The sequence below is a fragment of the Barbus barbus genome (assembly GCF_936440315.1).
Source record: "Barbus barbus genome assembly, chromosome: 26".
Taxonomy (NCBI): domain Eukaryota; kingdom Metazoa; phylum Chordata; class Actinopteri; order Cypriniformes; family Cyprinidae; genus Barbus; species Barbus barbus.
In genome coordinates, this window is record NC_136754.1 from 25,736,068 (window position 1) to 25,762,447 (window position 26,380).

Consider the following 26,380-nt stretch of genomic DNA (forward strand, 5'->3'; position numbering starts at 1 on the left):
TTTCTGTACATATTTTTTTTCTTTATTTAAAATATTGAAATATATTTAATACATTTATTATTTTATTTCTGGGTGAAATATAACCTAGACATGTTCTTAACTAGTTTTTTAAGATAACCTCAATGTGCTTTATCTATCTTTTTGTTATTGTTGTGTCCTATTAAATTATCTTTAAGACCCGTTAACACTAAGCATGATAGCTATATAGATATCATTATATTGCTATAGCTATATAGATATATGCTATCATAAGCATCCACATCACTACATGATAATATTTTATTTATCGTTTTAATGCATCATTGTATAAATACAATGCAAATACATATTATTTTTCTGCATTGCAGGAATAAGAATGAGATTTTTACATTACCACAGTGAGAATTTGTAAGGAAAAGTTGTTTATTTGTGATAAAATGTCACAACACTAAAAATATTTTCTTATTCTGTACACTTTTTCAATTTAAAATATTGAAATATATTTCATATCTTAAAAAAATATATATTAACATATTCTTGACAGGTTTTGTGAGATTCATCCTAATGCACTTTCTATATGTTCATCATCTTTAAGACCCATTCACACTGAAAATGACTGCTATATAGATAACATTATCTATATATAGCATCCATAACATCACACGATAATGTTCTGTTTATTATATGTGTGCTGCAGTTTAGTCATCTGTCATTTTAATGCGCTAGCTCTTTAAAGTCAGGTGGACACTTATTGGCTGTTGGTGTTAGTTAGCTGTAAAAAAAAAAAAAATCTGAAAATGACTCTAACAATACTGTTTATTTGTTTTGTTACTGTTATAGTTGTGGTGTGGACATCACTATTCTCACAGAATTAGAACGGTTATTAACAATAGTTATAGTGTGAATGGGCCTTCAGAATCTTTCCAATAAAAGATGTGTGCATTATATTTTGACAACAAATAGTTCTATCTATTGTTTTCTACAGGAGAATCTGGTGTTGGCTCTTAACTCTGCATCGGCTATTGGCTGCACGGTGGTCAACATCGATGCTCAGGACATGAAAGCAGGAACCCCTCACCTCGTGCTTGGCCTCCTCTGGCAAATCATAAAAATCGGCCTCTTCGCTGACATTGAAATCTCGCGCAATGAAGGTCATTACTCTGCTCCAATAGCCTACATTGAGTTTGTGCTGTCCGATGGCGTGCTGATTACTGCCATAAATAAATAAAAGTATGCATGTAGGTGAGTGACTGATTTACGCCTCATAAAAGGTTTGAGTAACACATGTTTGTGTATTTATGCTTCTGTAGCTCTAATTGCTTTGCTGGATGAGTCAGAGGAGCTTGACCACCTGATGTCAATGTCCCCCGAGGACCTTTTGCTGCGATGGGTTAACTATCACCTCAAAGCTGCTGGCTGGGAACCAATCAGAAACTTCAGTGACGATATTAAGGTAGTTTATAAGCTTCATCACAGAAGTCATTACATTTACATTTATTCATTTAGCTGACGCTTTTATCCAAAGCGACTTACAATTGCTAAATACGTCAGAGGTTGCACGCCTCTGGAGCAACTAGGGGTTAAGTGTCTTGCTCAGGGATACATTGGTGTCTCACAGTGGATTCGAACCCGGGTCTCTCACACCAAAGGCATGTGTCTTATCCACTGCGCCATCACCACCACCATTATCAGTTGCTACTGAAAATTGACATCACTCCATTAGAACTAGGCTTTGGACAAATGCTTACCACACACACACATAGGCTTTGGACAAAAGCTTACCACACACACACACTATATATATATATGTGTGTTTATAAATGCAGCCTTGGTGAACAGAAGAGACCCCAAACTGTTGAACAGTAGTGAATATCCTAAATATATAAATTACAAATAGCATACATGAAAGTAATATATTTTCAAAATTTAAAACATATTTTGTGTAAACCTTCAGATACAAAAATATATTACAAAATGCACTTCAGGGGTTAAGAAAAATACATTTACCCCCGGTTTCATAGACAAGGCTTAAGCCTAGTCCCAGACTAAAATGCATGAAATGCTATTTCAACTGAAAGAAACTTGCACTTGAGTGATCTAAAAGTATGTCAGATTCATTGTTTTGCCTCAAGATGCACACCAGTAATGTTTTTATTTTAGGCATATTTATAAAAGCTACTTAAATGTCCTAATTGAACTATGGCCTAATCTTGGCTTAACCTAAGTCCTGTCTGTGAAGCTGGGGCTCAGTGTAAATGCACAATGTTTGTTTTTTTTTTAATTATGGATAACATAAATATATTTAGATTTAAGAAATATATATTTACATACATGTTAATAGATTTTTTGGAAATATATATTTAAGGTATAAACCATATGGGTTATATGCTGAGTAAATTAATCACAGGCCTAGATATGAAAGCCTATAGGCAGTATAAAAGCCCAGCCTTTGATCTGGTTTGACATCAAATCTTTTGAGCTGTCATTTGTATGTCAGTTAAGATTGACTTATGTAACTAAACAGAGCCTTTTTTTGCTCTCAGGACTCCAGGGCATATTTCCACCTGCTTTATCAGATCTCGCCTAAAGGAGACGGGGATGACGAGATGAGGATTGACATTGACATGTCTGGTTTCAATGTAAGTCATTCTGAATGTTTGGTCCGCGGCCTTTGCCTTTCTCCTGAGGAAGTCGACATGCTGTTTTGTTTCCTGTGTCAGCGTTTGCTCCAGCACTTAATGATATGATGTAGTGCAGATAAGAAATAGGCCGACTTTGTGATACCCAACACTGATTGCTGCCAAAACAAAGCCAAGGGAAATATGAGAACAAAAAACAACAAGACAAGGACCTTAAGAAGGGAGAGCGGTTATGAGTGTTGGGTTTGTTTTTGTCAATCGGAATTGGGCAGGTTTATTAGTCTTTAGATTATAAATATTTGTGATGAAAAATTCACGATTACTATTGCACTATCACTATTTTTCGAAACCCTTTTTGATTTTGACACCTCAAAATACAACATAGTCCAGATAACATTTCACTGCACATTTCACCACGTCACGTTAGTGACTCTCATGTCTACCTAAAGGAATATTATGCCGATCACTACTTCCTTATACACTCACCTAAAGGATTATTAGGAACACCTGTTCAATTTCTCATTAATGCAATTATCTAATCAACCAATCACATGGCAGTTGCTTCAATGCATTTAGGGGTGTGGTCCTGGTCAAGACAATCTCCTGAACTCCAAACTGAATGTCAGAATGGGAAAGAAAGGTGATTTAAGCAATTTTGAGCGTGGCATGGTTGTTGGTGCCAGACGGGCCGGTCTGAGTATTTCACAATCTGCTCAGTTACTGGGATTTTCACGCACAACCATTTCTAGGGTTTACAAAGAATGGTGTGAAAAGGGAAAAACATCCAGTATGCGGCAGTCCTGTGGGCGAAAATGCCTTGTTGATGCTAGAGGTCAGAGGAGAATGGGCCGACTGATTCAAGCTGATAGAAGAGCAACTTTGACTGAAATAACCACTCGTTACAACCGAGGTATGCAGCAAAGCATTTGTGAAGCCACAACATGCACAACCTTGAGGCGGATGGGCTACAACAGCAGAAGACCCCACCGGGTACCACTCATCTCCACTACAAATAGGAAAAAGAGGCTACAATTTGCACGAGCTCACCAAAATTGGACGGTTGAAGACTGGAAAAATGTTGCCTGGTCTGATGAGTCTCGATTTCTGTTGAGACATTAAGATGGTAGAGTCAGAATTTGGCGTAAACAGAATGAGAACATGGATCCATCATGCCTTGTTACCACTGTGCAGGCTGGTGGTGGTGGTGTAATGGTGTGGGGGATGTTTTCTTGGCACACTTTAGGCCCCTTAGTGCCAATTGGGCATCGTTTAAATGCCACGGCCTACCTGAGCATTGTTTCTGACCATGTCCATCCCTTTATGACCACCATGTACCCATCCTCTGATGGCTACTTCCAGCAGGATAATGCACCATGTCACAAAGCTCAAATCATTTCAAATTGGTTTCTTGAACATGACAATGAGTTCACTGTACTAAAATGGCCCCCACAGTCACCAGATCTCAACCCAATAGAGCATCTTTGGGATGTGGTGGAACGGGAGCTTCGTGCCCTGGATGTGCATCCCACAAATCTCCATCAACTGCAAGATGCTATCTTATCAATATGCTTTCAGCACCTTGTTGAATCAATGCCACGTAGAATTAAGGCAGTTCTGAAGGCGAAAGGGGGTCAAACACAGTATTAGTATGGTGTTCCTAATAATCCTTTAGGTGGGTGTATAAGGTCCATTCAGTATTATTCAGCAGCTTATCACTTTGCTCAGGAGCCAGTTACCCTTCTCCATCCCCAGCTCCTCCTCTCAACCAAGTCAGGACTTGGCATTCAGTATTTCTCGTTGAGTCAGACTCTTTATCCTCAATCATGTTGTTACATTAAATTCACTTAGAACATTAATAATATCTGCTCATTAATGTTGGTTCTGTTCTGTTTACTCCAGCAGGTTACTGCTGCTCTCCCTGCTCTCATCCATGCTAGGCTGCATGCATGGGCAGGGAGTGTTTGCCCAGAACAGAACCATACCGCCAATCCAAAATCACCAGTCATCTTTGATGATAGTGGTCCTTATAGAAATGCATTTCCTTTACCTTTATTATCTTTAAATCCTGCTTTAGCTATATAGCTAACACAAACTATAGCATCCATATCACCACATGATCATCTTTTGTTTATCATAAGCACACACTGTAGTTTTGTTGCCTGTCATTTTAAATGAATGAGATATTTAAGGTCAGGCGAATTCTGGGGCAAAATTCACTGTTGCTGTTGCACTGTTACTAGTTTTGGTTACACTTTTTTTTAAGGTGTCCTTGTTACAGTGTAATTATACATTTCATTAACTACATGCACTTACTATTTGGTTAGGGTTAGGATTAGGTTTTGGATTATAGGTTTAGCATGTAATTATGCATAATTAATTGTTATTATAATGGTAAGTACATGTTGCATGTGTGATAAGGACACCTTAAAATAAAGTGTTACCCTATATTTTGAAACCCTTAAGCCTATGTAATTAACTTATCATGCATCGTTAGGGCTACAGACATGAATCATATGCTAAAATACCATGAAGAACATATTATCACAATTTACTTAAAAAAAAAGATAAATAAAAATATTTGTAAAAAATGTTAAATTTTATTTTGTAAATCTTAGAAAATAAAAATGTGGAATTATTTTCATGACAATTAACCACATTAATACTACAATAATCCTCATCATAATACATTTGAATATTTTACTTCTGTATCAGTTATTCTCAATGGTGATTCTCATTACTATTGACAGTGACATTTGAAAATAACTTATTGAATTTTACTCTAAAACTGGTAAAAGTATAATTTTTAAATACTTCAATGACCTAACAATCACCTAGAGTACCCTGAAAGCACATAACAGCCACAACAGGTTTTGTATAAGCAAGAACCACTTAATTTTTCATCAGACAATGCAAACTGTAATTTGAGTTGACAAATGTGTCTTATTACTTGCATGACTTGAGTGATTTAAACCTTTGAAAAGAAAGTTGTTTGGTTATTTTAATTAACTAAGACTAAAACCATAAAGAAAAGTTGTTTTTTACTTAAAAAAAAATACTAATTTTATTTTATTGTACTTTATTTTTCTATTAGTTTCCAAACATTTCTCATATTCATTTAGTATCATAATAATACTAAAAAAACTAAAACTAAGACTGAAATTAAAATTAAACAAAAATTATAAAAATGAAAGAAAAAAACTATATATACAAAAAAAAACCTAAACATTCAGTAATATTTTATACATGATTAAAAAAAATTGTAGTATCTAGTATCTCAATTTTGTGCAAAAAAATTATAATTTTGAATGGGGAAAAAAATCATGCAAACAGTTTATTTTTCAGGCCAAAGAAAGTGACTCAGAATACTGAATGTGGGTGTAAAGTGTATCGTTTGTAACGTTACACCCTCATATTGTCCTATTACTGTGCTACAGAACATCCATTCATCACGTAGCGGCAGATGTTTTTTAGATAATCACCTGCTTCAGAGCAGTGCTTCAGATCTCTGGTTCTTTAGGTTTAATAACTGTCTGTTTTAGGAGCGTGATGATGAAAGGCGAGCAGAGCTGATGCTGAAGCAGGCGGATCGTCTGGACTGCAGACAGTTTGTCACTCCCAAGGATGTGGTGGCAGGAAACAATAAGCTCAACATGGCCTTTGTAGCCAATCTTTTCAACATGTACCCGGCCTTGAACCAACCCCCCAGTAATGGCATTGATTATACAATTGAGGGTGAGTTGTATTATTTTTATATGTGAATGTGCCAAACATGTGATGCAAGAAAGGTGTTCTGTTTGCAGTCTGGAGCTCTCTAGCATTTCAGAGAGCTTGTTGACTGCCTGTGATGAAGGATGGCGCGTTATCTTTGCTCTGCATCTGAGCTCACATCCTGTCTAAATTACCAAGCAGATATTTCCAATGATCAAAACAAGAAACATACTCAAACAACTACATCCATGAAAGCACTTATAATACATTCATAACAACATACAAGTTTAAAAAGAAGTCCATAATATTTTAATCTTTATTTTGCAATTCATCCGCCTGTCATAATGGTTGTATTATCTTCACCACCAACATATTCTTCTTTTTTTACTAGCACAAAGCCTGGTAATAATAATAATTATTATTATTATTATTTCTAACACAAAGCTGGATATTATACTACTACTACTAATAATAATAAAATTACTTAGTAGTAGATTGTTTCCTATGATATTTTTGAGCATCTGTTTTTCTTATAAAATTATCTGAGTGCAGAAAATTATCGTTGTTGTTATTATTGTTGTTATTTCTAACACATAGCTGGATGATCATGATGATGATAATAATAATAGTTAGTTAGTGAGGATCAATCCGCTGTGGCAACCCCTGATAAAAAAGGGAATAAGCCGAAAGAGAGTTAGTTAGTAGATTGTTTCCTATGATATTGTTAAGCATGTTTTTCTTATAAAATTATCTTTGTGCATAAAATTATCGTTGTTGTTGTTAGTGTAACGATTCAGTGGTTGTAGACAAAGGCGCACGACGAAAGAGTAAACAAAAAGAGTAGTCTTTACTAAACAGCATCAACTCACTAACAAGATCGGACAAACATAATGGCAAAACTGAGGACTTATAAAGGGAGAGTAGCAAACAAGGAAACAAGGTAATTAATTAAACACAGGTGATGACGATCATTAATTAACAAAAACTAGGACACAAACTAAAACAGGAAGAACCTATTATGGTAGAAACAGAACAAAACCAAAACTGACACGTTACAGTATCTCCCCCTCCCGGAAGGTGCGTCCCGCACCGTAACATCGGGGAGGGGGGGTGGGCGCCCTGGAGGCTGGAGCAGACCAGGACAGGGAGGAGACAAGGGAAGCCTCCAGGGCGGATCTGGAGACTCGAGAGACCATGGCGGATCTGGAGACTCGGCATGCCATGGCGGATCAGGAGACACGGGAGGCCATGGCGGATCTGGAGTCTCGGCATGCCATGGCGGATCTGGAGACACAGAAGGCCATGGCGGATCAGGAGACTCGGCATGCCATGGTGGATCAGGAGACTCGGCATGCCATGGTGGATCAGGAGACTCGGGACGCCATGGCGGATCGGGGTCCTTGGACGGCCATGGCGGATCAGGGTCCTCGGGCGGCCATGGCGGATCAGGGTCCTTGGACGGCCATGGCGGGACTGGAGGTTTGGAAGGCCATGGCGGATCGGGGAGCTTTGTGGCCTTGGCCTTTGGCCTGGCCACACAGACTGAGGCTATATGCCCCCCCCCCCCCCAAAAAAAAAAATTTTTTGGGAACGTTCCCCTCTGGCGGCCATACTGGAGGAGCAGGTTCATGGGAACGCTCAGGAGGAGAGGGCTCTTGGGGGCACTCTGGAGGAGCGGGCACATGAGGGCGCTCTGGAGGAGCAGGCACTTGAGGGCGCTCTGGAGGAGCCTGCACTTGAGGGCGCTCTGTAGGAACGGGCACTTGAGGGCGCTCTGGAGGGGCGGGCACTTGGGGGCGCTCTGGAGGGGCGGGCACTTGGGGGCGCTCTGGAGGAGCGGACACTGGAGGGCGCACAGGAGGCGCAGAGCTGGACAGAACCAGCGGAGACGAAGGAGAGCTGGACGGGACCAGCGTAGACGCAGGAGGGCGCTCTTGTAGCGCAGACACTTGAGGGTGCTCTTGCAGCGCGGATTCAATGGGGCGCTCGGGAGGCGCGGACACTTGAGGGCACTGGCGAGGAGCGGGCACTGGCGAGGAGCAGGCACTGGAGGGCACTGGCGAGGAGCAGGCACTGGAGGGCACGTGCGAGGAGCAGACATTAGAGGGAACTCAGGTGGGCTGGACGGGACCATCCTGGGCAGCGGGACCATCATCGCCGCCAAATTCATCGCCGGTTGCGGCGGTTTCCTCATCGCCGCGGGCGGAACATTCTTCGCCATGGGTAGGGCTCCGGCTCGGGGTTCGGGATCGGCACTCCTGGCCGTTGCTTGAGAACTGGATTCTCGGAGGCGCTCTGAAAGCGCGAATTCAGAGGGGCGCTCTTGTAGCGCGGAGCTGGACGGAACCAGCGGAGACGAAGGATAGCTGGGCAGAACCAGCGTAGACTCAGGTGGGCTGGATGGGACCAGCGGGAACTCAGGTGGGCTGGACGGGACCAGCGGGAACTCAGGTGGGCTGGACGGGACAATCCTCGCCGTGGGTAGGGCTCGTGGGCACTTTGAGATCGCCGCGGGCGAAGTTCCAGCTAGCGGTCGGAGACTCTCCAGAACCCTGATGACTGTCTCACTCCAGTTGAGGCCGGAGGTGTCTGGGAGCTCTAGCCGCTGGTGACAAGTGATCCCAAGCAGGAACAGTATCCTTAGGGTTTCTCCCTTGAGGGACCTGGCGAGGGCGAGCGGAACATATGCTCGTATATAGTCCAGGGGGTCCCTGGTGGAGTTGGCCAACGTGATGAATTGGAGGCGTTCATCCATATTCGGTGTAGGTCCGATCTTCTGTAACAATTCAGTGGTTGTAGACAAAGGCGCACGACGAAAGAGTAAACAAAAAGAGTAGTCTTTAATAAACAGCATCAACTCACTTAGACAATATGTTAACTCAAGATCGGACAAACATAATGGCAAAACTGAGGACTTATAAAGGGAGAGTAGCAAACAAGGAAACAAGGTAATTAATTAAACACAGGTGATGACGATCATTAATTAACAAAAACTAGGACACAAACTAAAACAGGAAGAACCAAATATGGTATACAGAACAAAACCAAAACTGACACGTTACAGTTAGTCAGTTAGTTAGTTAGTTAGTTGTTGGTTATTGGATATTTTTGAGCATATGTTTTTCTTATAAAATTATCTATGTGTAGAAAACCATTATTATTATTACTATTAAGTTAATATGATTAAGTAAAGAAGCTGATGTTGAATAAGAAGTCGACAAAGAAAAGTTAAATAAGATAAAGAAGTCAAAGAAGCTGAAGAAGTCAAATAAGAAGTTGTCAAAGTTACATAAGATGAAGAAGTCAAAAGTTGTAGTTCCTCTTTACAACCCAAGTGTAATTCGTAAAACCTGATAACAAATAGGAAACATTCAAATGTAAAGTGACTTAAAGTGAGGTAATAGGTAAGGTTTCAAAATATTCCGTTACAGGTTATATCTATGAATATATAATTACTGGACTGATCTTATGAAGATTTTCTTGCACTTTCTGAAGACGTTTCCTGTTTTTACTGTGTTTTATTGGAGAGTTAAAGCGCGTGCAGTGTTCTGAGTGAGCAGCAGGGAGCGTGCTGTGGCTGTACTGCACGTGTGTTAGAGGGTCACATCAGTAATTAGGGGTGACTGGGTTCATCTCACTGTCTGTTTATCTCTCTTCTGTCCTCTAGATCTGATTCTTCCTTTTTCTTCTTCATTCTGTCTCCTTAAATACAGTAGTCTATGTCATCAAGCCTACACATAAGTAGATTAGCCAGAACCCGCTTAACTGCCTTTTTTCCCATTTACATTGCAAAGAGAGATAAATGATTATTTTACCAACATGCCCTTGGCTCCATTCATAACACTGTTTATTCAGTCTGCAGCCTGGTTTTGTTGTTAATAATGACAAAGGTCTATTGTGCAAACTAAGAGAATATTTAGCTCAGAATTATGCAACAGACTATTATCATATAATCAAGTTATTATTCAGATTTAAAGTGCTTTATTAAAAGTTTATTTACCAGGAGTATATCACGAGAAACAGGTTTTTCGCTGTAGCTTTTTTAGATTTAGCTTTCTCCCTAGTTCACTTTAATGAAAACAACTAAAAAACAATATATCAATGTTAATCTGTCAAGTCTATATATATAGAAATCATAAAGGTACAGCAGCAAAAACAGCCAGGGTGGACAGTTTGTTCTTATTATGTGATACGGTATAAACACGGACATCCAATTAAAATAGTCAAGATATTAAAAATAATTAAATACATATAAAGTACCTAATAATCTTCCAAATGAATACCAGATGTAACACAGTGTTATGTCTTTGACTACAGGGGAAACGCGAGAGAACAGGACATTCAGAAACTGGATGAATTCTCTGGGAGTTACTCCACATGTCAATCACCTGTACAGGTAACACAGCCGCTTGTTTTAGCTTACAGTAATGCCGTAGTTTTATACTACTGAAACATAAGGACTAATCTTGGCCCTGGAATCAAAAGCTAAAAACAATATAAACCAATAGGGAACAAAAAATTGAAAATCATAACAAATAAGACTTTTATTTTATTTTATATGAAACTTCCTGACAAATCAGTGGTGGCCTGCACCTTTAAACACAACTCATATTGATTCATTGTCTTTACTTGTGCACATTATAACCAAAAGAGTGAAGTTCATCATTACCATCTTCTTCTCCAGTGATCTGCACGATGGTCTCATCATTCTTCAGCTGTATGAGAGAATCCAGGTTCTTGTTAACTGGACTAGAGTCAATAAACCTCCCTATCCAGTACTGGGATCCAACATGAAGAAGGTTTGTATTGGTTTTATATTTGAGTTGAAAAAAAAAGTACAAGAAGTTACTGAATGAGTTCAACAACTGGCTCACATTCCAGTCAGATTTATTTATTTATTTTTTACATCACATTAATAATCGGTCAAAAATATGTTTGTTTCTGACAGAAAATTAAATACGGCTGTATTGCAACATGTTGAATTTGTGTCCCTGCTGAAATGATTTCCACAGCTGCCTCAGGGTACCGGCTAGTTGCGTTTAGAATGCAAAATGCACGCTTTATTCATCAAAAATTCTATTTATGTATGGAGACCTGCAGTTGTTAGGGTTGAATTATACATGTCATGTTAATTTGGTTGACATATGTTTGTTTTGTAGCTTGAGAATTGTAATTATGCGGTCGCACTGGGCAAAAAGGAAGCAAAGTTTTCCTTAGTAGGAATCGGTGGTGAGAATATCAATGATGGAAGCTCCATGCACACCCTTGCATTGGTCTGGCAGCTAATGAGGAGGTACTTTATTTTTACAGTATAGCTTTCAACACAATCTCATGACAATTGGCATTTGCAACTGTTTTACATTTTGCCGAATTTGTGGAAAATGCACATGAATTTGTATTAATCTAATGCATTTTTTTCTACCTGCTTACTCCCCACCAAGTGTTTCTTTTAGGATACACCTTTATTCTTATATTTTGTCTGTTCAATGAATAACTCATGCAGGTACACACTGAAGGTTCTGTCTGACATTGGTGATGGGGAAAAAGTCAGTGACCAAGTTATTATCGACTGGGTGAACAACACTTTGAAACAAGGCCAAAAAGACTCGTATATTAACAGTTTCAAGGTGACTCCCATTCACTATCAATGAATTCAATATCAAACACGCTTAAGTTTAATTTTTTTTTTTTTCGCTTAAACCTTCTATGTAATGTATGATTTCAGGATAAATCAATCAGCACTAGTCTGCCAGTGATTGATCTGATCGACACCATCATGCCCAAAGCCATCAAATACGAGATGGTGAAGACCGGAGAGCTGACGCCAGAGGACAAGCTAAACAATGCAAAGTAGGTTCCCCCCACGGCTCCTCATAAATTACCCTGATACACATCTGACTCCAAATTGCCTGTTGTCTCGCCACCGGCAACCTTATCCGTATCTCTGCTTCCCACTCGCAGATATGCAATCTCAGTGGCGCGAAAAATCGGAGTCAGGGTTTACGCCCTGCCCGATGACCTTGTGGAGGTCAACCCCAAGATGGTGATGACGGTGTTTGCATGCCTTATGGGAAGAAGCTTGAAGAAAGTAAATGGCTGACCTTTCTTGAAGGTCACTGTCAGAAAACACAACCCTCACTTTGCACTTTTTCTTCTTCTGACTTCCCCTCTGCCTCATTCGCCAATACTTTCATGCATTTGTTTTTGTTTTGTTTTATATTTCTTTATGAATATTTCATCTTTGATTAACTGACCTCCTATTAATTACATTTCACTAACCATTTCATTTCTCCTAGCTAATATGCTACATGTAGATTATTAAAAGTTGATGATATTTTCTTAAAGGAACAGTTCACCCAAAAATGAAAAAGGGCATCACATCGCTTTCTCACCAATGGATCCTCTGCAGTGAATGGGGGCCGTCAGAATGAGAGTCCCAACAGCTGATAAAAACACCACAGTAATCTACAAGTAATCCACATCACTCCAGTCTACCAGTTAATGTCTAGTGAAGTGAAAAGCTGCATGTTTGTAAGAAACAAATCCGTTATTAAGATGTTTTTAACTTTAATCTGTCACTTCTGGCCAAAATGCATGTCCATAATCCATAATAATGCTGTAAAAAAGTGACAAAGTCCATCTCCTGTTGTCCTCTCACATCAAAATCCACTGGCATATTTATTTACAACTGTTTTGGGCTGTTTTTGCTTGTAAACAGATATGTGCATATTTCTCTCCCGATTCAGACAAGATAAATTTTTCACTGACGAAAACAGCATTAGAGCATATTTATGGTTTCAAGTTAAAAAAATATCTTGATGGATTTGTTTAGTACAAACTAACTTGTTTAAAGTTAGTGGATTGCTTGTGGATTATTGTGATGCATTTATCAGTTGTTTGCACTCTCATTCTGACGGCACCCATTTACTGCAGATAATTAATTGATGATATAATACTAAATTTCTCCAAATCTATTCTGATGAAGACATAAACTCATCTACATATTGGAAGGCCCGCGGAAGACAGAATCTCAAGGAAATCTAGATTTTTGAATGAACTATTCCTTAATAATTGTGAATAATTGTTTTGATTTATTCATTGACTCATTAAAATGATTCTTTCAGTTGAGCCAGATTGTAAATAGTTGGATATTTTTACATTACGTAAATAAAGGTGGCCACAAGAAATATTTGAGCTATGTAGATATCTGCATATTCATTCAGTTTGTTATTTAATCAGGCTTAGATGCAGCTGGCAACCTGTTTTGGCTTACAGACCCACATTTTGGATGCCAGTCTAAACAATATTTGCTCATTCAGGGAAGGGCGTTGTAATCCAGAGGAGGATATTGTAAAGTGAAATGCGAGTCGAAAGCAGAACAAATGCCAAAATCTTTTCAAGCCGTTTCAGCCCTCCAAATAGACAGAAATAGTAATTAAACCAGCATCCACATCATTTAACAGTGGCCAGAAATGTATTTATAAAAGCAAACCCTTTCCTGGACTCTGCCTCCTATTTACATTCATCCCTGCCACTGTCGAGTGAGTCCAGCTCTCCTCGAGAGAGTCTCTCAGTGGAATTCCAGATGTGTTTGAGTTTCTGGGATAATTTCAGCCGAGCTGAGTGTTCCCCTTTGACAATTGTACCTTCACGTAAAGCTATGCTCGATTTCACCCAAGAGAATACTGGAAGGCCCCTCTGGGCACAGTGGATTCACTTAACAATGTGCCTCATTCTCTCTACTGCATCATATTACTGTAGAGAAACACTAGCAGATCTCAGTATTTAAATGAATTTGCTGCCCAGTTCCAATACTAATAGTCCAGTTTAAATACCAAAGTAGAAAATGATTCAAAGCTATTGCATGGTAAAAAAAAAAAAAAATGCATGTTTGTCACATATATATATATATATATATATATATATATATATATATTAGAAGTAATAGCAATAGATTTGATGGTATTCTTTCATTTGATAATATCAACATATCAAAAGCTGATTAAAAATGATCAGAATTAAGCTGATCCCCTCAAATACTCAATAAGCAATTGTTAAATGTAGCTTTCATTTCCATCCTATTTTCCTTGCCATAATTTGAATAATCCAGTTATAAATCAAAAATTTTATGGGGAAAAAACGACTATATTCTTTAATACAAATGTTTCCCGGAATTACAAGAGAAGCTTTCTTTTTTTTAATGGTTTCAGAGTTCAAATAACAGGAACGACTGGGGATCTTTTTGCAGTAACCCCAGCTGACATGATACCAATTTTACAGTGCACTTCATTTTGACAACATTTCATTTTGTCATCTTCAATCTCCGTTCACTCATTACAACACTAGATAGATTAGATAAATGTCAGATTCAAAGGCCAGCATGTCCAGATCTCCTGGAACGTAAATGTCACCACCCCGCAGCTACTGCAAATGACAGAGTTTGTGTTGTAGCCAGTGCTTTCATTTATATACAGGCTTTCTAGAAAGCTCTGCTACAGTTCAGCTCTTCAGCTGAACTGAATGTGAGGGAATCGTTGATTCATGTGGTTCAAACACAATAAATGATCCTCAACATTAAAAAAAACAAATATACAAACTAAAGATTTTATAAATGTTCTCTATTGGAGTAAATGTGCTTCAAAAATATGAAACCAATTAGACCACTAATAGAGTCCTTCAAGTATGAATGTTATCAAAGGCATGTACATCAAGTGAATCACAGAAGTCATAGAAGTGATATAGGTGACCTTTGCACATCAGCAGCGTATATTCTTCAGCACTCCCAGATCCCGTTGCTTCTTGGTTTTGAAGGCCATCACAAAGTTATGAGGAGACACAACACCTTGTCCCTGTTCATCGGTCTGTCCCATGACAATGTAGTTAAGCCCTGAAACCAAACATATGACTGAATTAATTAAATGCCAGTTTCATATGTTGCTCAATGTTTCAGTGGTTCTGCTTAGACTTTGTTTGGAACTATATTTGCTGGAAAAGCAAAAAAAAAAAAAAAGGAAATGTTGTCTTAACTGTGCATTGCTTAATATTAAAGTGAAAGTTCACCCAAAAATGAAACTTCTATCAACTTCTGGTAAAACTCAAGCTGTACCAAACCTGTATGAGTTTCTTTCTTCTGTTGAACGTAGAAGATATTTTGAAGAATGCTGGTTACCAAAATAACACTTTTTTGTGTTCAGCAAAAGAAAGACATTCATACAGGACAACATGAGGGTGAGTTTTTGGGTGAAATATCTCTTTAAGTTCTTATTTTTTGAACTATTGTATAAAAGCTGTATCACAATCATGCTACATAATCTGTTACTCCAATAACATGTTAGAAATAGCCCACCCTTGTGAAAAAGTACTTTAGCATATATATATATATATATTTTTTTAATATTAAATTTATATGAAAATATAGTTAGATATATGGTTATGAAATATGGTAAGAGTGTACTGCTGAATATACTGACAAGCATTTATGGTAAACTAAAATATATTTTAATGTCATTCCTATTGGATCTTGTATGTTGTGTAATTAAATGTATTTGCAATATGTAATAGTAATGATGAAGTTGCAATTTAGTACATTTAAAAATATATTACTATTAAATATCATATCAAATTACAGATAAATTTACGATTGTGCTTTATGTTCATAAACACATCAAAATAAGTTTATATCTTTAAAGCATGACAAAGGTAATTAAACTTAAAGATTTAAAATGTACTTTAAAGTAATTTTGACATTAAAAGTGTACTGAATGTTAAGAAACAGTCATGAAATTGTATGCTTTTTAAGTACAATTATTATTTTAACACAGCTCATAACACACCTTTGCTCATGTGATATTGCCTTCGTATAACGTGAGGCAAAGCATATCATATTTTGTTTAATCCCTTGCTTTTCATCTTGACAAAAGTTCCACTACAAATGATTCATGTTAAACTGTTCCTCTGAACTGCCAAAAACTATTCCTGCATATTTCAACACACATTCCTCTATGGCACATTTCTAGAAATTTCCCACAAAACAAAACAGTTGCTTTGCAGAGTTTCCGAGCAGTGGCTTAATATTTCGACACTAAATGAGCTGAGGTAAAGCATGGCACAATAAAGTCACATACCATCCATGTGGTTGAAGAGAACTATTATTCTAGCTCTCCGTGATTCAAAGAAACCAACTGAGACTCTCTCCTGAGCGAGCTTAAGTTACACACCGTGACGCTGAAATGGCATATCCTGCCTGAAATATCTCAACACCACAAATGGAGCCAAAGGACTTTGGGGGAGCTCGAAATTTGCAAACTATCACCTTCCAAAATCCACCTCAATCAACCCTAAACATCTGCTGGTCTCGCCAAGCGTTAGTTTAGGCTGTGATGGTTTCAATTAAAATGATTAAGGTTGGAAGTTCTGTAGATCAAGGTCAGTGTAGATACTCGCCTCTTCTGACCAGAGGGCATTTTTTACAGAGGACCGTGACTTTGGTGCTCATGGTCTTCCCAGCCTGTTGGATGGCTAAACTTCCTTCCTTATAAAGGTGCAGGATGGAGAAAGTGGCGAGGACGCTGTGTTCCCTCATGGCTGCTGAGATAAGGGTGGCAGTAATCACTGTGAGGGAAAAAAAGACAAATCATGCTTTCGTCGTTGAACAATTGCATAAAACGCGTGTGCATGGTAATGTATAAAGTAGGTATAGTTCTGCTATGCGTGCTGCCATTTTTACTGTGCTCAGCAGCTTTACTGCCACTGCAATTAAAAAAAATAGCTGAGTCTCAGTATCGGCCTGAACACATTTTCCATCTATAAGCATTATTAAAACAGAGACGGAGACCGAGAGGTTTAGTTAACTTTTAAAACCAGCATAATGCATTATTTCTGTGAATAGAATTGGGTTTACATCACTTTTTGGTGTTATATCTCTTGAAACTTTAAAATATTATATTCTCAAATGTATTCATATGTGACCCTGCACCACAAAACCAGTCATAAGGGTCAATTTTTTTTTTAATTGAGATTTATACATCATATGAAAGCCGATTAAATATGCTTCCCATTGATGTATGGTTTGTCAGGATAGGACAAGATTTGGCCGAGATACAACTGTTCGCGAAAATCTAGAATCTGAGGGTGCAAAAAATCTAAATATTGAGAAAATCACATTTAAAGTTGTCCAAATTAAGTCATATTACTAATCAAAAATTATGTTTTGATATATTTACGGTAGGAAATTTACAAAATATCTTCATGGAACATGACCTTTAAAGGGGTCATCGGATGCGACATGCACTTTAACAAGCTGTTTGAACTGAAATGTGTTGGCAGTGTGTGTAACCGACCACCTTATAATGATAAAGATTCACCCAGTGTTTTTATTTTTAATCTCGTTAAATCATTTCCCCTTTCTCAACTCGAGCCGATCTCTGATGCCTGTCTGTGTGACATCATGCAGACCCAGGCCCCTCCCACGATTGTTTGATTGACACTAGCGTTTTAGCACAGACTGGACTGGTGTCTTACCTTAGACCCACCCTGAGTGAGCTGTCGTCTGCCATTGCTTCGACGCCAGAGCGGATGTACACAAGAATTGCTCCTATAAGCGATCGATGTGTTCTGTTGTTGGATGTAATAATGAACATAGCAGTCGTCATTTACTCCCGACATCTGAGCCGCTGAAGACGCAGAGGATTATGTTTGTTTGGGAAGGGAATGCGTCTATGTTCGCACAAATCATTCGTGAACCAGCTTCACCTCCAGAAGAATGAGTGTAAGGTTTTTTAATGAATCTTTGCAAATCGCCTTTCCTAATAATGTCCTAGTTACCAAGTTTATGATGAATGCGGCTAAAGTTTACCGTCTCTCAGAGAGCGGTTCGGAAGGGAGGGGTGGGGTCAGCAGAGCTCATTTGCATTTAAAGCGACATGCAATAAAATAGCTTGCTGTAGACAGAGCTGTTTTTGACAGGGTAAAAACTGTGTTGTTTTACAAAACATTGAGAAATTTTAACCAAACCATGTTACAGACTTTTCATTAAGACCCTAAAGAATCATATCAACTTGTGGAAAATGGCCATCCGATGACCTCTTTAATTAATATTCTAATGATTTTTGGCATAAAAGAAAAATCGATCATTTTGACCCATACAATGTATTGTTGGCTGTTGCTACAAATATACCCGTACTACTACTTATGACTGGTTTTGTGCTCCAGGGTCACATATTTGAATGTATCAACTATTGTTTTTTAAGCAACTTGTTTGCTAATTACAAATTATTTTATTATATACAGTTATTATAAAGTGATACCAATACACTACCGGTCAAACATTTAAAATAATTGCAATTTCTTTTGTTTTTGATGTTTTTATGCTCACCAAGGCTGCATTTATTTTACAATTTAAAATATATTTACTCCTGTGATGCAGAGTGTAAGAGTTTCAGCATCATTACTCCAGTCTTCAGTTTTACATATGCTGATTTGGTGCTCAGTTATTATTGGTAATCAGTCAATAATGTTTTTTTTTATATTGTCAATGTTACATTTTTCAAAGAACAGTATTTATGAAATAAAAAAAGTCTTTACTGTCACTTTTGATCAATTCAAATCATCCTTACTGAATAAAAGTATAAATTTATTTCTTTTTAAAAATGATATTTACCTCAAAATTTTGAATGGTATATCACAGTTTCCGCAAGAATATTAAGCAGCAAAAAGTTATTTCAACATTGAAAATAATAAGAAATGAAGCTTTAGCACCAAATCCGTCTATTAAAATGATTTTTGAAGGATCGTGTGTCACTGAAAACTGGAGTAATGGCTGCTGAAATATAGATTTGCATCACAGGAAAACATTACATTTTTAAATATGTTCAAAAAGACTTGTTCAAATGTTTACTGTATTTTTGTATTTATATCAAATAAATGCAGTCCTGGCCAGCATAAAAGACTTCTTTCAAAAACATTTTTTTCAAAAATCTGAATTATTTCAAAAATGTCACCGGTAGAGTATTTTTCCTCAAATGTAATTTTGATAAAAAGTAGTACATATTTTTTTTTTAAGAAAATGATACTTCATAACTAAACAAGACTAATTTGTTTAATGCCTTTGTAAAAGCCCTGAATGTGTGCAAAAGTGCCTGAAGCTGGAATTTCAAAGAAATTTATTTGGGTTTGCAGAAAGCAAAAACACATTTAAACCAAACAATGGCCACTTACCAAAGTTACTAGAGCAGTAATGGCTTTCAATTGTTCCAGTCCTTTTGCATTTCTGCTTGCATAGACCTTCTGAATATGTAAGGGCTTTTTGGAAAAGACAGTGGAAAGTTTAGCTTTAATAACGCCCAGCTACAGAATGTCCTTATACACTAAAATGGAGTATAAAACACAGCGAAAGTCACATACATTTATTTCTGTTAAACCACTTTAGTTACAAAATAGAAGCACATTAGTCTTCCCATGTGACCGAACTAATGCGTTCCATATGAACCAAACATAATAAATCTTCAATACATTCCAATGTCATTACCTACACACGTTTATTCCCATAATGTACAGCAGTTTTACACCGTGCCGCTACTTGCATTTTTCATTTGAAATGAAACCTTCTGGAAAGTGGGCTTTGGACTGACCTGCGGGCGGTGTGGTGGGTGGGATAGTGCTCACAGGGGTGAGAGGGCTGCTGGCTGTGCTGAGACTACGTGATTTAAAGCGGTAATGGCCGATGAATCCATCCGCAGTTAGACTCAGGTCTGACAGGAACATGATGAAGAGATGATTGCCATCAGAATAAATTGGCCTACGAGACAAAATAAATAAATAATGTTTGAAATTACCATATATCCTTCAAAGTATCTCTGAAAAACAAAGCTTTATCGACCATGTGGACACACTTTATTAATCATAAAATGCTTTGGAGGTGTACCGGAAAGAAGAGTGTCTGCATTGACTGATTGGACTTCTACCGTTTTGGCACAATTCTAATTTGTTTTTGAAAGAAGTCTCCCATTGTCACTAAGGTTGTATTTATTTAATTAAAAATACAGTAAAGAAAAGAACAAATACAGTGAAAATATAAATATTTTGAGATATTTTTGCAATTCAAAATAACTGTTTTCTATTTGAATATATTGTAAAATGAAATTTATTCCTGTGATTTGAATTTTTAGGCAGTCATTAGTGTCACAGGATATTAACTCAGTTATCAATTATTATTGGTTCTTAATTATTTATAATGGTTTTTATTATTATTTATTATCAGTGCCAAAAACAGGTTTTGCTGCTTAATTTTTTTTTTATTTTTTTTTTAATCATGATACATTTTTTAGAATTTAATTTTCTTGAAATGAAAATCTTTTGTAACATTTTAAAAAGTTTTTACTGTCACTTTAATTTAATGTAATTAAATACATTTCACTGATTCAATTTGACGTGTTCTTGCTGAATAAAAGTAATCATTTCTTTCTTCCTTTTCTCTTACTGACCCCAGACTTTTAAATCGTATTACAATTTTCACAAAAATATTAAGCAACACAACTGTTTTCAACATTTATAATAATAATGAATGTTTCTTGAGCAGCGAATCGGCATATTATAATGATTTCTGAAGGATCATTTGACACTGATCATGCTGTAAATTCAGCCTTACCATTAAAATAATAACCTACACTGTAAATGTATTTAAATAGAAAACAGTCATTGTAATAATATTTACTTTTTTGTCCTAAATAAATCAAATAAATGCAGCATTGACAGACAAAACATTCAAAATATTTCCAATAATATTCCAAGCTGTTGAGCAGCAATGTAGACCTGTTACACACTCACAACACAGATTCTGTATTAAATAGTGAGGCAAAATGCAATAATGTTGCATCAACCATTGAAAAATCCATATCAGTCTAAATACTGGAGGTAAATGGTGTATAGGTGCATATTATGTGATGGACTAAGGGTCTCACATGGGTGGGCTGTCTCCACAAAACTTGCCGATCTTCCGTGACTCATTAGTTTCTCCACCATTAAACACAGCCACATGGTCATAGCGGCAGTAGCTGTCTCTCTCCACGTCAAACTTCTCAAACTTCAGCTCAATGATCTGAGAGGGAGAAGATACTTTGTAATTTAAATAAGATATCTATTCATACTCATCCTGTCAAGGTGCTGTCAGTGATGCATGACTTGTAACATGATCTAAAAAGCATAGAAATTATGAATTATCACCTGGTCTTGAGGAGCAACAATATGCCAAGAACACGTTACTCCTGCTGGGTAGTCTTTATCTGGCCAGTTAGGGGTCTTTATCGTCCCGGAGGGTTTGTCTAAAAGTCCCCCACAATACCGGTCACCTGCCATGAACAATCATTAGATATTATTTGGATGACATAGAAAAAATACAGATTTGAGTCAAAATGGGGCATTTTGGGACATTTATTTAAAATACTGAGGTCTGTAGTGCTGAATTTTAAAATAATTTCCAGAAATGTAAGTGTATATTTACAGCGCACTAAACAGACTCTATACCCTAGTTTTCAGAGGATTCAAATGACCCGATGAGTAAAATAAAGCACAGTCAAGCTGAATTTAAATAACAGGGAAGGGCCAGGTTCTATATTTGGATGGTAATGAGTTGGTAGTCTCGTTACCTCTTTCATTTGGGCGAATCGTTGAGTATACAGCAAGGAAACCACTCCCAGCTGTGTTGGCATCTGACACCATGACCACTTGCATCTTGTTTCCATTGGTGACCAGCGCTCTGGGTTTGGCGGTACCACAGAAGCGGCCGAGACGCTGCCCATTGATGTGGCCATCGTATACATCAACAAAGTCATATCTGCAAAGACTATCACTCTCAAGATCCAGAGCTCTGAACAAGAGGGAGACAACCTTCCCTTGAGGAACCTGAAGATGGTTAATTGAAAAGAGTCTCATAACAAATATAAAAATGTAAAGATTAGATTATTGTGAGATTAGATTGAGAAGAGTAAAGAATGACTTTTTAGCATGAATATCTACATAGCTTTCTATATTTGAATTTAAACTGCACATGTGGCACAGAGGTGCTTCTGAAGTGGGGGTTAGGTGTCTTTACACAGACTGTTCAATGCTGCTCAGAGCTGAATTACAAATACAACTGATACAAGGGGCTGAGACAGGTCAGAGAATTAAGTCACAGAGTAGCCTTAACTATGCTGTGTAAAGATGACTTAAAATTGCTCAAAAGACATAAAGACATAATGCCACCAAAGCCTGACTAAATAATGCCAGCTCTGACTCACCTTAGCACCTAATATCAAAGTATATGGTTATCATTGCTGTATTAATGCATGTATGCCACCTCTGAGCAGCTTTAATCAGTCTGTGTAAAGATACCTAAATGCCACTTCAGAACTTTTTTTGCATTTTAGTATCCAAATTAGTATCCAAAAAAATCTTATTAGGTCACAGCTAATAAAAAAAAATAACAATAATAATAAAATAAAATAAATAATCTAATTCATTAATAGTGCTAGTGAGTAACAAATCCAGTACATTTGTGCTACGGACATGAATGATACTTCAAATCGTGTTGCTTGTTGAAGTGTGCTGCCAGTGTGTGCTGTTACTTTTTTAAGCAAAAAGAATAACATGCCTGTTAAATGATAAAACAGCCAAAAATTATATAGCATTACATTGAAGAAGCCCAGAATATGGACCAAAACAGAGGCTTTAGGCAGTAAGCAACCACCCAGACCAATCCACAAATACCTAGCAACACCCTAACAGTGTGAAGAAGAAAAAAAAACACTTGTATTGCAACAGCTAATAATTACTAAGCTTATTTATTTGAGAGAGAGAGAGAGAGAGAGAAGGAAAAAGACAGAAAGGCCATTTATAGACTGATATCTCCCACACATGTGTCCTTACAGTAATTCTCCACACACATTTGTTGTTGGGTGGGTAGACACCGGGATACCCCTGACTCCCAATCAGTCCTGTGTCTCCAGTAAAGTTCCCTCCACATGTAAAAACTGGTCTACAACGGGGACACATGGGAAAGCACATAATTTAGTTTGGAACTCAACAGGACTTCACCAGGATTTTAGTGCTCGTATTACTCTAATTATGCGCACCTTTACAACTAGTTCATATTAATGAACAACATAATATGCTTTGATTTACTGTTGGAATAAATTAGCAAACAATACTATATCAGGCTACGCTACAGGAACTATGTATAATGTTATAATAAACCGGATTCATTGTATTCTCCATTCGTAAAAACTATCATTTAAATGCTTTATGGAGCATGATACAGGGCTCTAAATATAAATATTTATTTAGGAACTTACCTTCGATGTCGTTGCGTAAAAATGACGCTGAACAGGAAAGTGCTCGCGATGATCCAGATTATAATCCTCATTGTATGAGGCGCGTTTGAACAAATGTGACATTCAGAGAGAAAGAGAAGTAAATTCTCCAGAGATATTATACTGCTGACTGACTGAGTGCTGCCTATGAATGTGCTGTTTGTTCTGCAGGAGCTGCAGGGAGCAGTTTCCCTAAAACCCTGTAAGTGAAGGCAACTCGTGTCACATTCACGTCTGAAGTATTGTGGAGGTAGTTAAGTAGAACTGCTGCTGTTTCTTTTATTAGGAACCTAAATGCGATTAAACTCGTTTAGATAATGCAAATATAGCCTATATGCAGTTTAATATCAGGGATTCAAATGTGTTTTGCACAAAATATTTAGTACTTCATGTGTGTAATGCGACTTTTCCTCAGTATGCAATAGTTTTTTTGTTTTTTTAAATAATAATATACTTTGAAAGTACTCTGATTTACTTCATTTTACTTTACGCTGATGGAACACCACTAGATGTCTACCTTGCACAAGATTTGATCAAACTTGAAGCGTATTTACTTGTGTAGTATTTTAATATGGCCAATCTACGTCATGTAATAATTATAATTTGTGAACAGCACCTCAATTTAGACCAATAAATAGTAAATAATATATAAATGGAGACTAGTCAGATTAATCAGAAATTAATTAAAGATCAAACTGACCTTATTAAAGAGCCCCCTGGCCAGTCTCTCAACATATTTCAGCTGTTTATCTGGTGCATTTGTTCTCACTTGTTAGGTCTGCAGTTTTTGATTTGTTCCTGATTGGATATCGTAAAAATTTATTGATTACTGACCTATCATATACTGTATGAAGCAAACCTAGCATGGGTTGGAAATCACTGAAATTGCAAAAGCAGTCAAAGTTTCGCATTTCTCTCATAAAAGAAAATCTAAGTAACATGAACACGGTGTTACCAGTAGATGCAATACAACTAAATGTTATTATGTTTTTAAGTTTTATGAGCCCAGAGGAAAACTTTATTGCTCCACAGTTGCCCTTTCATAGCTCAGGAGATGAGTTCTCATTTTAGTTTCATTTACATATTAATGATTTTACAAGTAATAAAAAAATAAGCACATGATACAATCGCTAACAAACTATAGGAGTATAAATGTATATCTTGTATAGATCTTGTATCAAAGTTTGCAGTGTTGGGATCTCTTCTGAAAGATTCTTATTGGAGTCACGTGATAATACTGGCATCTTTTTCTCCAAAGAAATTCCTTCTCAGAAGTCTCCATTTGCTTTCCAATTAATCTCTTTGTCGTCTAGGAGAACCTATTAAGATATTAAAAAAGATCTCATTTATTATTTTTCTATCCCATGTGCTCTTCTAATTCTGAACAGATTGAATCGCAAGGCACAGCGTGCATCCTTCTCGGAAAGACAACAACCCTTATCAGAGAGCAACATGTGGGAGGAATTCTTGCTTTACTCTGAATATTACATACAGATTTGAGCAATTTCCTGCAGACCAAATGTTTGTTGATTGCCCTCAGGCATAACTTGGCCCACCGCAAAATGAGGATAAGTGATTTTTACGATGCACTTAAGGCTTTATTTATTGTACTTTTCTCTGAGCCCTGGCACCACCATTGAATCGGCCTCTGGCACCACAGACAAGGGCTTCCATTTGGGCTGTAGCCATTCTGTGGATTAATATCGGGTTTAATGGAATGAGATGTGACCATACAGCCAAGTGGGTGACATATAATTCATTAATGCAAACTGTTGGCCTAAGGGAACGAACTGACCTAGTAATGTTTACTCAAGTGTAAATTAGCATCTAATGACTCCAGTACAGGTATTACGTGCAAAGGGGAATCGACGTCGAAACTGACAGGAATCAGAGCGGGCAGCGGGAACCTTTCACCATGCTCTCTACCTTTGAAAGAAGATCAGATTTCAGTGCTTTTCTGAAGTTTTACCCAGATTTGAGTTCACTGGCAGGCTCAAAATGGATGTCAGTCTGTCTTTATGGGAAACAACTCTGTAAACAATTTACACGTAAACAATTACAGGCAAATTGAAGGAGCCCACCCCTTTGTGGAGGGGACTAGAGTTTCAAATATGCACATGGAAGTCATGAAGACCATTACATGGTTTGTTTTTGTATGCGAGGGTCCAAATATCGTATGTCGGCTTGTGCTTCTGCTGGAGTCGGTGTTATGGTGAAGCCAGTTTTTATTTCCCTGGAGTGTGAGTGTGTGGCAGTCATATAGAACAGCCTCGGTAAATATTCCCTACCCAGCCCCCCGGTAACCTGGTTTTCATTCACACTGTTATCTGAGCCCACTCCCAAAAGACACACAGTCAAGTGATGCCAGACCCTGCTTAGTGTTTGATCTACAGCTTTAATTGATTGAAAACTACGATGGTGCCTTTGAGGGAGGCTCGCAAAGGCAACGTTAAAATAGGTTCAAGGATAGAAGGAGACACGGATTTGGATCATTTAGTATTTATACCAGCTGTTGCCAATTCTGTGAAAATGTCTCAAAACAATGCAGTCTCACACTGAATAAATAGCAAATGAGAACACAGAAGGCGGGAAAATTGATCAACGGCACTGAATCACATCTTAAGTTTAGCACCAACCGTGATGTCAGTTATTGAGTTGCACCTGTTCAGTACTGGGATTTGGTTTAATAAACCGACTGTATGTTAAAAA

The 26,380-nt window shown here is 37.5% G+C and overlaps 2 protein-coding genes across 3 annotated transcripts in view; one reads left to right on the forward strand and one right to left on the reverse strand.

Moving 5' to 3' along the window:
* Window positions 1-13,453, forward strand: part of pls1 (plastin 1 (I isoform)) — a 28,171-nt gene extending 14,718 nt beyond the window's left edge. For both annotated transcript variants that reach the window (XM_079379881.1, XM_079379882.1), the window contains exons 7-16: window positions 965-1,130; window positions 1,290-1,432; window positions 2,523-2,618; window positions 6,158-6,350; window positions 10,644-10,722; window positions 11,011-11,125; window positions 11,486-11,619; window positions 11,830-11,953; window positions 12,052-12,176; window positions 12,288-13,453. In XM_079379881.1, the coding sequence (XP_079236007.1) occupies window positions 965-1,130; window positions 1,290-1,432; window positions 2,523-2,618; window positions 6,158-6,350; window positions 10,644-10,722; window positions 11,011-11,125; window positions 11,486-11,619; window positions 11,830-11,953; window positions 12,052-12,176; window positions 12,288-12,426 (1,314 nt within the window). In that variant the 3' untranslated portion in view covers window positions 12,427-13,453. The remainder of the gene's footprint in view (window positions 1-964; window positions 1,131-1,289; window positions 1,433-2,522; window positions 2,619-6,157; window positions 6,351-10,643; window positions 10,723-11,010; window positions 11,126-11,485; window positions 11,620-11,829; window positions 11,954-12,051; window positions 12,177-12,287) is intronic.
* A 1,043-nt stretch (window positions 13,454-14,496) lies between these two features.
* On the reverse strand, window positions 14,497-23,915 carry pcolce2a (procollagen C-endopeptidase enhancer 2a). Its single transcript, XM_079378389.1, has 9 exons — window positions 23,654-23,915; window positions 23,229-23,337; window positions 21,968-22,223; window positions 21,546-21,670; window positions 21,284-21,420; window positions 19,955-20,121; window positions 19,542-19,625; window positions 16,770-16,937; window positions 14,497-15,213 (listed from the first exon to the last, which is right to left on the reverse strand). The coding sequence occupies exons 1-9, from the start codon at window positions 23,722-23,724 to the stop codon at window positions 15,083-15,085; spliced, it is 1,248 nt and encodes a 415-aa protein (XP_079234515.1). The 5' UTR covers window positions 23,725-23,915; the 3' UTR covers window positions 14,497-15,082.
* Between the last annotated feature and the right edge of the window lie 2,465 nt (window positions 23,916-26,380).